Source organism: Haliotis cracherodii, unplaced genomic scaffold, assembly GCF_022045235.1.
Source record: "Haliotis cracherodii isolate W230 unplaced genomic scaffold, xgHalCrac1.p SCAF_12, whole genome shotgun sequence".
Lineage (NCBI taxonomy): Eukaryota > Metazoa > Mollusca > Gastropoda > Lepetellida > Haliotidae > Haliotis > Haliotis cracherodii.
The window spans coordinates 33,649,808-33,662,191 of NW_027266267.1; the positions used below are offsets into that span (position 1 = coordinate 33,649,808).

Below are 12,384 nucleotides of genomic sequence, written 5' to 3' on the forward strand. Positions count from 1 at the left end.
GTTCCTTGAGAAAGCTTTGGTGTTTTGTAATATAGTGTGCCCCTCACTTTAAGCGAAGATGCAAATGATTAATAAACGTGCACTGTGATTGACAGATGTTTATTCAATGACGAGTTTACAGTATAAACTTACATCTATAAATCAATCAAATAACAAATATATTCTTGAAAAGAAATATATATAAATGAACATATTTGTATAATCGCTTACTCACTGGGTTACCCTCTTTATTTATAAATATCATTGATATTCCCGCTGATACCGCATCCTCCATATTTCAGGTTTGCTTGGTGTGTGATACATTGAAGTTTATTGTCTCCCAGACCCAAGAGAAAATATTCAAGTCCCACTCAAGCCCTTGAATGATAAATTTTGGCAAGTCTAGATAAGGGTTGTTCTGGGCTCCATTTTAGTTTATTATTTTTGTTGTGTAGATGTATTTTCTAATAAGATAACTTTATTTCTGGGACTAAATATTAGTCTACGACGTTTTAGGCGGACGGTCTAGGGGAAGTTACTCTACACAACAAACTTTGTGTGTCCCACGAGGGATATACACTTACCGCCAGAGTCAAAACGATCTGTTTTTCAAATCATCCCTATTTACCAAGCTCACCTGTAGTCCTGTCAACACATTCAGAAACAGGTTGAACAAGATTGTGTTTCCCAAACCAGGAAGCGATATTCAGCAGGGAACGACTGTCTAAATATACACCACTTTCGATAACAGGCTAATGTGACACATACCACGGTAACATATACTGCCTGTCTGTAGGCTGTGCATTGTTACGGGTGGCGACCAAAGATCGCTAGGTTGTGTTCACTGATAGCCATGCAATACAAGCTGTTCTTGTACACGTCTGAGTTGAGGAAAACATACAATGTTCGAGTGATCACGAGTGTCAAGCTTCTGCCGCACAACATGGCAAAGTACAAGTCAGAGGAGTACACAACACTTCCATATCTGTTGTGTACGGTCGTTAACTCACATGGATGTCAGCATATAGTGACTAGTTATGGCATAAGGACACCTGGAATTGATTTGAAAGGGATAACGGTTAGAACGAGACGTATACACTGTATAATGATAGTCACATGTGGTGGGGGAAAAGTGACAACACATTAAGCACGGGGATACTATTTTGTTGTTGTGTTTTATAGGCATTACTTAGAAGTTGACGGATGACAATGTAGACACAATTAATGGATAACAGCTTCTTTAATAACTTTTGTTATTACTCATATTATTCATATTATACATGTCTGTTGTATCAGCCTGGTACACACCTGGCTCAGGTGAGAGATAACATGGACAAACAACCGAAATAATGGAATGTAAGGAAAGTTTCGTGCATATGCAGATCAGTTTAAAGAAATCAGCTGATTGTAGGGCGGCGGGCCTAACTTTACCTCATTTCTAACTGCATGTGTTATCTTAATAAAATGAATATAATTTTATAATTTTATTCGTTCCGTCAGAAATTTTACAAATAAGGAAATTTGTTTATCATTACCAGATGACTGTTAGTATGACAAAAGGTTTAGCATTAGGAAAGGAAGTGTATTTAACATTAAATCACTTTTGTCACGCCCAAACCATTCCGTTGGTAGTATTCGGGATATAGCCTGTGTTGTGACATTATATATCATTAATCATGGACCTTCTTAAATATCAAACAATAATAACTGTGTTATGAGTGGCGGTGCGATTGATGATTTCATGAAGTAAAAACTACATTAATGCAACTAGAAAATCGTTGATGATGTGTTGCTTGCGGACATAATAACTGTGTATGGACACCGAAGATTTTGTGACGTCATTTTCACAAAAATATATTTTTCACCTTTAAAGTGATGTTTTCATTGATAATTTTAGTTTTGACATACGGACAATACAGGTCGAATTTACAATGTGGTCAATTACAACTATGTTTGTTCATATTGTCAACTGACATTCTGAGACAGGAATTCATACAAAGGCCCTGAAAAATCCACTGGGGCATGGATACCAAACTGGCGTTATATACCCCGTGTCGCTGTGCAGAGTTGCGTACCTCAGGCGCCCAATTGCCGCCCTGATAACGACTCTTGGATTCTTAGCACCACACCCATGCTCGTTGATTTCACCGGAGTGATAAACGTCTGTATATATATATATATATATATATATATATATATATATATATATATATATATATATATATATCATATAATGGGTAGGTTTCTCGGCAGGATAAAGCCAACGGATAAAAACGATATCCGTTGGGGTCATATGCGGATAGAGATGCAAAAATCAAAGGTCAAGTAGGGACTACTTTCACTGTTTATCAACAAACGTGGCGTCGCCCTCGTCATTCAGCGATCGAGTCAGAATTAAGCATCTCGAATATGGATAAACTACAGGGATAATTGCTATCATTATTAAAAGAACAGTCTAATATACTGAAAACCAGTGTCTAACTGTGTTGTAGCTAAGGCATTTTATAAGTTTTGGCAACTTTGGAGATATAAATTTCGAAACACTTTTGCGAGGGCACAAGGCCTAGCCAAGCGGGATCAGTAGCAATATCTGTGCTTGTAGACCTCTGCGGCTTGGAACCTTCTCCACAAATTAAAATAGTTGGATTTGGCCGAAATATGTTTGAATTGCTATCTTTTTTCGTTTTGTCGCTGTGTGTACATCTGACTTACACTTCTTAATGTTATGACAGGAGAGACTGAGTGTCAACAACATCTGACTGTGGCCGTGACGTCTCATAGACTAGGGTTAGAGTAGCTTCCCTTTGACAAAGGGCAGTTACTCTAGCGGACAGACCGATGGATTGCCGTGAAAGGCAATTAAAAACAATTGTTGTTTTGCGTATATGTTGCTTCGCCACTGTATAAGAAACAGATTTCAGTTGGAACTATATATTTGCTACTGTCACTGTCCGACTGACACATCACTTACCCTGTGACGTAATAAAATATTAATGCGCGCATTCGTGGAAAACTCGCAATGTTTAGGTAATGTTTGTGAGAGAGGGAAAGCGATTTTGAAGCACAGAATTAAATAATGACATTATATGATTAAGAGGTTATCACGCTTATTTATTTGGGGATGGTAAATATCCCAAAATACTGCTCAAAGCGGCAATATACGAAACACACTGACTCCTTCCGTCACTAATACAGAAGGACGTACATGGCAGCCTTTACAAAATTTCAAAGAACATGACTACAACAACAGTGCAGCATCGGCAACGGTAGAACAGAGGGGATCCTGCTTTGAATTATTATTTTGTTGTAATTTAGGTTGTGTTAAGGCTGACGTTTTTTTATTTCAAATGTACAAGTTCTATTGAAAGTGCAGGTGTTTTTTTCTAAACGATATCAATGGATCGCAAGCTGGTGAGATGGTATACAGTGATAGCGAAATTCCTAACCTGTTATCATGTGATCATTTGTTGAAGGCTGGTTGGGTGAAGTGACGTCACGTGAAGTCTCATAAATATCATTTTCCACTGTAATAAACAATACAAAATGTTGCACGTGGATATACACTTCCATTGTATAACAACAACAATAAAATGTACATTTGTATATCGCCAATTCCACATGAAAGCCTGATCATATTACTCGTTTCAACGGAAAAGTCAATATTTAATTTGTATTCAAGGTTCTTGGAAAATATACAACCAACCCTGCCCGAATTCGAAGGCGCTCTGAGATTCTACATTCATGAATCCATCTCATCCTACTGGGTACCCAATTGCTGCTGTAAAACAGGGGACAATTCCGGAAAAGCTTGCTCACGAAGACACCTGTGTATGACAGTGTGTGACAGGACCAGCTGTCATGCGGAAGTACTCAGACATCCAATCTCCACCACTCCAACGTAGCCTGATTTGTGACCTGTGCGCTAATACATAACATGACACACATCCATAAACATACTATTATTAAAGCACCACACAATCCAATGATCTTACCTTGAACTTTGTCGTTAATGTCTTGGTCTTGTAAGACGACGTTTCTGAAACAAATACGTTTGGAGATTTCATTTATCTAAAACAAGAATGAAACCGGACAATCTACTGTCATTCATTACGAATTACACTTTTTATTAATATATGTACATTTTGATAAAATAAATTTGTGTCTTGCAAATTATGAAATCTCACTTCGACGTAACAAACGACAAAACCCTTATAATTAAACGTTTCCATACTCGATTCCCACTATGTCATATGCACATGCTTTTGAATCGGCATGAACTCATTTTATACAAGAGTTTTCTTACTCATTGTAGTAGGTATGTGATGCCTCGTGCCTGTGTTCATGTGCACTGCCTGTAAAATAAGCAAGTTGTGTTGGTTGTAGCGTGGCTTTAGTAAGAACATTTCCATTGAAGATTAACTCGAACAATTATAGTTTGTTGTAATCACACCAAATCTGTTTATTATACACCCATCCGTATTGTTCTGACGCAAACTGCAGGTCGTAACATAAGACCGAGATGTTGAAAAGTTTAATGATTTCTTTACCGATATTCACAGGACGTCCTCTCCTTCTTCTTATACACAGAACACTGACGACGACAACAATGACGACTGCAACACCTCCTCCAACACCAGCAGCGATGTTAGCAACTTGACTACCTGCATATGTACGACCCGAATATGCCTCATGTTATAAAAACGTGTTGAAAAACGAATAACGCTCCTGGTTTTGTAAATGTTAAGGTACTTCCTCTGGATAGAGCTGGGAGATCCTAGTTTTATGGATGGTATCTCAGTGGCCTAGCACTTTAAAATCAGCATAAGTCAGGACTAGTACAAGTAGCCCCCACCCCCCCCCACCCCCCAACACACACACACACAAACCACCACCACCACCACCACAACACACACACGCACACACTATATAAGTGCAATAGTCTTGAACTTGACCTTAGACCCCAGCTCACCTCAGGTAATACAGTTGCCAAATGTTCCTCACACTTGGTTGAGAATACCTATGTTTTTTTTACCTCGCCCTCGGGTCTTTTAATACGAACCATATAAAATCGAGTAGTATTGGAGTTTACACTTTTATCGATATATTTGACGTCAACGGACACAAAGGTGAGATTCTATTATCATCCATAATTCATTTGTCCATTCTTTCAGTTTGTAAACGACAATAACCAGCGTCTTGAGGGAAAAATGGCATTGGTGACCAGCTTCAGTCTCTGAGAGTTTAGTGATGTCATAATACTGTGGCGTTATGATAACTGATGACGTCACATGGTCTGTAAAGCATTGGGATGGAATATCATTGATGCTATATCCCCTAGGGGATATCGCGTGATGCAAGCGATGTCTCCCGTGGAAGCCAGTTTTGGATGAGCATTCTGTTGGTTGTATATTATGGACTAAAAGTGTATGGCAAAAATAATAGTATGATTAAATCATCTCACCCCCTCCTTGAGGAGACTTGCTTGAGGAGATGTCTGATTTTGCTGCAGCAGTTGTAGTTGCATTAGCTGCTGAAATAACTGGCATAGTTGTAGTAGCTGTTGTGGTTGTAGTAGATGTAGTTGCTGTAGTAGTAGTAGTTACTTCTGCAGTGGCTGTAGCTGCTACTGTCGTAGTTGTTGAGGTCATTGTCATAAGGTTTACTACGCCTGAAAATTATTATAATTATCAATTCGTTACAAATTCTTGGTATTGATGGAGTTGGTAGAATGAATAGACTGGCACATCCGGGCGTCCATAACGTATATTGTAAACTTAGTGAATCAATGGTTATATATTTAATAATATTGTCTGATTATCAATGCAATTTTAATTCACCTGTTCAATAAGTTAATATATAGTTCGCGTTTAGGTTAGTATCAGTAAATAGGTATTTAGCTCTAACTTGCTTAGGATAGTGTTTAAATCCTAAACAGAAAAAAATCAGCGTGTAAAGAAAGGGGCAATGATCCCTGTACATGAGCACATCGTCACCCAATTAACACGTTGAGAGGCCTAAACATGTTTCGAATTGTGTGAATCTCAAGTGTGAGATCATAACATGTACATGAAGAAAGTGGGGATTATACCAAACAGTGACATTTGATGGTTAATGTCTGGCCCGACCTGACAGGAAGGACTCAGTGTGTTTACAGCAGATCTTCACGGACAGTATTGGGTGAGTGAGAACGTCGTTTTATTTAAATCAGATAGAGCTATACGGACATGTCATCATTGGTACATGAAATCATGCAGCAGATAGAAAAGAAAGGTTGAAAAGGTGAAACTTTTTTGTGATCAGTCCTATCCTTTGATGATATTTTGACAATAACTTCAAATCCAAAGATATTGAAATACTAGATATGCTGTTAGTTTTACTGCAAGATGCAAACATGATTGGGTAGTCAGAGGCATCTACGTGAACAAATTTGGTTTTACTTGGACGCCAGTGACGTTGATACTATATCCTAGTGTAATACTTCCAACCGTTATTTGCTTTTTACGCTTTCGCATGTACAGCTGCTGAATTTCTTGAAAATATGGAAGAAGAAAGCAAATTATTAATCTAAAACTTCTGAATGTGCTCTGGTTTACAGAAGTGAGTGAGTGAGTATGGTTTTACGCCGCTTTTAGCAATATTCCAGCAATATCACGGCGGGGAACACCAGAAATGGGCTTCACACATTGTACCCATGTTGAGAATCGAACCCGGGTCTTCGGCGTGACGAGCTAATGCTTTAACCACTAGGCTACCCGACCGCCCCCTGGTTTACAGAAAGAAATGCTGGAATGTTGAGATTATATACATATTAAATAAGAATATACTCCTAAGAGGGTGTTTAGTTTTCATTGTGGGATCTAAATATAATTCTTTGCATGTGTTTGTTAGGGGTGCCACCGTAAAGGCAGGATGCGCTCACCTTTTCGCCAACACCTGATATCATCACTACTTGATAGTGCGTCATAAACGCATGGTCATGAGTCGGAATCGTACAGTGTACACTGATTTCTGAATATGCCGAGGGTTTTGTCGCTTATTTACAGCGCGAGCTTCTCACCACGTCGAAGTAGGTTCATTCAATTATACACGTGCTCAGTAAACTTTCATAATCATTCACAGTTTTGCGTGTGAACTGACTATCTATGAAGTAATAACAACAGTCGTTTTCTACTGGGAGTAAAAGGAATGTAAACCATTCATTTGGTTGTAGTTGCATTTACAATAAATTGAATTACATAGGTTGATATTTCTCAAATGTTTATGGTGAACATTATTAATAATACAATAACGACCATTTGAACATTTCGATAAGGTAGAACAATGGTGTCAGATGTGAATTAAAACCTAGCCTTCATCAGTAACACATCAAGCACCAGTATGTCGTTACCCAGTACAGCTGCACGCTAGAGGTTCTGCAGAGGTACTTCAATTTTCTGCATTTTAGAAGCATGTATTGCTTGAAGCGGCCAGGACATTTTCTCAGTTTTTTACTGTGCTTATCAATATTAAACACTTGTAATGAGGAATAGTACAAATAATTATCAGTCAATATGCGCAAATTTAAGATCTAACATTTGCGACAGGAATGGTATTCCATTCGCTCGTGTTAAATGTTAACATTACACAGTTTTCGTAATAATTGACCAATTTGCTTTAATAGGTAACACTGTTTAATGGCTCAAACACACCATAACATACTCACGTATTGTCCATCTGTTGCTCTCCTGACTACGCTCAGTATCCCGACACCACCACACAGATCCATTATCTATGGAAGTGAGGATCCTGAGTGTCACATTGTACTGGTTGTGACTACAGGTCACATTGATACGCCCTGACAGATCTCTGTAGGTGTAATTGTTGGATACATCTACTGCACATTGTGTGTCTGATACATAACGTGAACGAAAGATTATATCATTCCTCCAGTACCACGCTCTAGTCCTGCCACCACCGCCACTACTGCTACACATCAAGGTGTACGGCTGGTCTGGCGATGCTGTTGCTGGGGAACTTGTTAGTTGTAGGGAGTTCGAACCTGTAGCCAATTCAAAACGTTATTCCAGGGTGACGTCAATTGTGAGAGTTCAGTGGACAAAGTGCTTGAGAAAATGACTGATACGTTGTGTATTTGACAGTCTCGATAAACATTGTGTGTTTTCAGATTCGCGAATTGTATTGAGTATGCGATGCGCTGAAATGTTAACCAACGCAACCTCACTTTATTGATATACACTGCCAAGTTACATTAGACTGAAAACGGAAATGAAATATTTATTCATTTTGACTCATTATCCGAGATTATGTAAGGGATGGGGGGATGGGGGGGGGGGGGGGGGGGGGGGGGGGCACATTGCGGGCACATTCTAAAAAAACATGAAACAAAATGTGAGAGCATAGCGACTTTTTACAGCCGCACTCTCTTTCCGAGTCAATTGAAGTCACTGACATAGTGAAAGTTAACATCCATCGAACAACTGTTTTCTGTCAATTTTGAATTTGATTTATGTGTTTTACGACGTCATATTAAACTATGTCGGTGAGATGAATTCGTTGTAGCAGGATCACTCAGGGTACATGGGGGTTTATGTGTCGCTCGCTAGATTCTATACCACTCGCCATCTAACGCGGAACGCATTGTTACTGCTACAAATTGTACTGAACGTCCCACACTCCACGTGAGCAGCAATACCCAGCTCAGTAAGCCGTGGTCCGGACACACAAAGACATACAGCCAAGGCGAAATGGGATTTGAACTCACGACCAGCCGATCCTCGCAGTAATTTACAACAAAACAACAGGGAAGATATTTTACATAATTACTGATACATCTGATAATGATTATCACTTTTTCTGAAACGAATTAAAAACAATATGCCAACATTTAAATAGCTATAGGTATTTATTCTGCCAAAATACTCGTTGAATAGAACAAATAATATCTCTGTTTCTTATTTGTCGGTGCGAGTGAGCTGCACACACGTCAAGTTCTACATATCACGGCGCCTGACACTGGTTCGTTATGCACAGGCTATGGGCGAGTGCCTTTGTCCCACAGACTCATGGTTCGTATAACGATTTTGTTCTTGATACCTATCGAAACTTCATGAAATTGAATTCAGATAGTATTCTGTATCGACTTACTATACACCGTTTAATGTGTAGGATAAATCACGTCCGACGGTTTTTATGATATTTAAAACCCGCATCCGCGGGATAAAACCGAGGGGCGTTAGCCCCGGGGTTTTACCCCAAGGATAAGGGTTTTAAATATCATAAAACCCGAGGGGAAGTGTTTTATGTAACATATAAACTGCAAAAAAGAAACTTAAAGCAACAGTTATCAACATGTTATGTTTCGTACATACTTTCCATGAACCTCAGGAAAACGACATACAATATATATTACGGTATTTAAAAAAAGACATTCTTAAAAACATTGCGATTTATCAGCGCCTCTGTAGCCTAGTGGTACACTTACTGGGCTACAGATACGAGGCTTATGTGTTCGATCCTCGGGAATATTACGGAAACAGTTGTCATTTTATTTTACATTTCATTACATTGTGTTGAAATGCAACATAAATTTCTAGCGAGAAACATTGATATGTTACAAGCTAAACGGAAGTTGTATTAATAAAAAAAACCGGGATATTATAACATATTATATAGCACATATTCCTGGCATATCATATACAATCCCAGTGATATCACAACATCCCTGTTGATTTAATCCGACTTAAGAAGCATAGGATGACGTCACTGGAGGTTTTATAAAAAGAATGAAACAACCTTCCAGACAAGATCCTACTATAAACAGTCACTATGTTAGTTAAAATGTGTTATAAAAAGAGGAAGAAAAGAATGTCTACTAAAACGGGATAACAAAACATATGGTCAATGTATATGAGAAAATGAGAATGGTTAAATATGCTGCTTTTCCTATCGAGATAGGTGGGGGCACGAAAATGGCCTTCGCCCCGTTTACCAATGTAGAGAATCAAATCAGTGCCTTCGGCATGACGACTGAACTCCTTAACTATCAAGCTACCCCACTGCCCTGACAGGTGTACAGTGAGTGAGTGAGTTTGGGTCAACGCCACTTTGAACAGTGTTTCAGTTATGTCACGACGTTTCAGCTTAATGTGGGAGGAAAGCCCGAAGTAATACAGGTCTCAGACGTTTACCACTTCAGTGAAACCCACAAGCATGGGTATGGTACTGACAAACCTAGAAACATATTTCAACGGGCATTTGAACTCACAATCATAGGTGTCCGCCGTACATAGCTGACGCAACTCGGCACAACTAATTGCAGCGCCTAAGACATCTGTGCTACTCGTGCCCCGGAGAGGTATAGACATATTACATATTCACGTACTGATGTATGTTTTCAGATTTAGATAGAAAGTTAACTGTGCATTTGTTGTCATTTAGAAAGGGTTATAGTGCATATTTAAAAACTGAACGTCAGTGGCAATTTTATAGTATGCATTATCAAACGTCACCAATGTTGCAAGATGGATTGAGAAACAGATTTGAATGAAAGCCATTTAGCAAAATAATATGTTAACATTTCCTTGCGGCTGCTTGAATCAGAGGCATGTCATTGTTATTTGAAACACCCCACTGACAAAACATATTTGAAATGTCCTTGAAGTCATGGCAGTATTATTGAGATATTTCCTATTACAGATATATATCTAAACGCAATAAACTTCAACTACAACTCACCCTTGATGTATGTCATCAACCCGCACGCCATCAAAAACAGGATTGTAAGTGGAACATCCATGTCAACACAGTCATGGGAAACCGGTTATTTAGGATTCACAGCAGCAGATTTTCCCCAAATGACTTTGTCACGTCCCAATAACAAGTTTTACCTCCTCGTGTCACTGATCCTCCTCACATAACTTAGCTTGTCAATACTATTGTACTCAGGTACTGTCACACACACAGCCAATGTATCTATACTCCAGTCATAGGTATTCGACTCTCTGGCTCGTGTAGGTTGTGTTCACTACGCCAGCACGTGTCGTTATTATGCTGTAACACTGGGAGATAAACGACATCTCAATACATGACTTATCAACTTACACACTAGGCCTTGTCGACAATGTAGCTACATTTGAATCACGAACCCGTATTTGTAAGACCAGGATGTAATATCTACAGTCCACACTCCACCACCCACTCGATAAACGACCTAAATATAGTCTCTGCTCCAATAACCAAGTAACCATGACATTTCAAGCAGGATTGACTTATGTTTACGCGCAAGTACACGTATGTGGCGAGTGAGTGAGAAAAAATTTCTTTGGTGGTGAGATTATATTTGAATAGGTGATAAGACATTAGAGGGCGCGAGAGTGAGGGGTAATGTATAACAACTGATATTTATGTGAACATTTTTAAACAGGGGACACGGGTGGATCTTGTTGTCTGAGGCGCCGCAATTCTATGTGCGTCCCTTAGTAGTGCCAGAAGCATGGATTCCCTTCTGATTATGTTTGTAGGTTTGTCAACACAGTACTCGTGCTCATGGGTCTGAGCCGTGCAACATTTCCGGCTTTCCTCACACTTTAATCTAACACGAAATTTAGTTCTTAGTGGCCGTAAACCGAACTGACTGACACTTACAAAACAATACAGTCAATACCAGCAATTTAAATGATATCTGTACTTTTAACAGACATTTGCTGGAAGAATTAGATATGGTTGGTTTGTTGTTTTACGCCGCACTCAGCAATATTAAAGCTATATGACGGCTGTCGGTAAATAATCGAGTCTGGACCAAACAATCCAGTGATTGACATCGATCTATGCAAATGGGATCGATGACATGCATCAACCAAGTCAGCGAGCCTTACCACCTTATCCCGTTAGTCGCCTCTTACGACAAGCATAGTCGCTTTTTAAGGCAAGCATGGGTTGCTGAAGACCTATTCTACCCTGGATCTTCACGGGGGGATACAGGGGAGATAGAACACGACTTGGATATAGTGGATATATTAGATTATCTCAATTTACCATACATCCAATATACACATAATCAAGACAGTCTTGCTTGACAATGGTATAAGTATCTATACCGAAACGTCGCCTTTACACTATTAAAGAAGTCGTTATCCATAAATTGTGACTACTTTGTCGACCTCATTTTGTTTACTTAAAAAAGCTAGAACTATAAACCTTCCTCGTGATTGTCTTATTAGAGCATTTGACGTCATGATCACACCAATTCTATTTTATGGTTCTGGGGATGTGGGTACGCTGATGTGATTGAAAAAGTTCATTTAAAATTTCTCAAACTCGCCGCTGATCTGAAATCCCCAACCCTTAACTTCATGATATATGGTGAGCTTGGAACGGTACCATTAATTATTTATATTCACAAGACAT

At 39.0% G+C, this 12,384-nt stretch overlaps 1 protein-coding gene across 1 annotated transcript; it reads right to left on the reverse strand.

The window, feature by feature from the left end:
* Window positions 1-210: 210 nt before the first annotated feature.
* LOC139458373 (uncharacterized) lies at window positions 211-11,091 on the reverse strand. Its single transcript, XM_071239781.1, has 8 exons — window positions 10,714-11,091; window positions 7,682-8,017; window positions 5,441-5,647; window positions 4,527-4,640; window positions 4,283-4,331; window positions 3,972-4,015; window positions 3,426-3,503; window positions 211-1,031 (listed from the first exon to the last, which is right to left on the reverse strand). The coding sequence occupies exons 1-8, from the start codon at window positions 10,772-10,774 to the stop codon at window positions 1,015-1,017; spliced, it is 906 nt and encodes a 301-aa protein (XP_071095882.1). The 5' UTR covers window positions 10,775-11,091; the 3' UTR covers window positions 211-1,014.
* Window positions 11,092-12,384: the final 1,293 nt, after the last annotated feature.

What these genes read in the sequence shown, in the direction of transcription:
- LOC139458373 (XM_071239781.1), bottom strand. Translation starts at nt 10,774, where the DNA reads ATGGATGTTCCACTTACAATCCTGTTTTTGATGGCGTGCGGGTTGATG. An exon ending in TCACATACCTACTACAATGA is followed by an intron (nt 4,016 to 4,282) that starts GTAAGAAAACTC and finishes TATTTGTTTCAG; the next exon opens with AAACGTCGTCTTACAAGACC. An exon ending in CATTAACGACAAAGTTCAAG is followed by an intron (nt 3,504 to 3,971) that starts GTAAGATCATTG and finishes TGTTTATTACAG; the next exon opens with TGGAAAATGATATTTATGAG.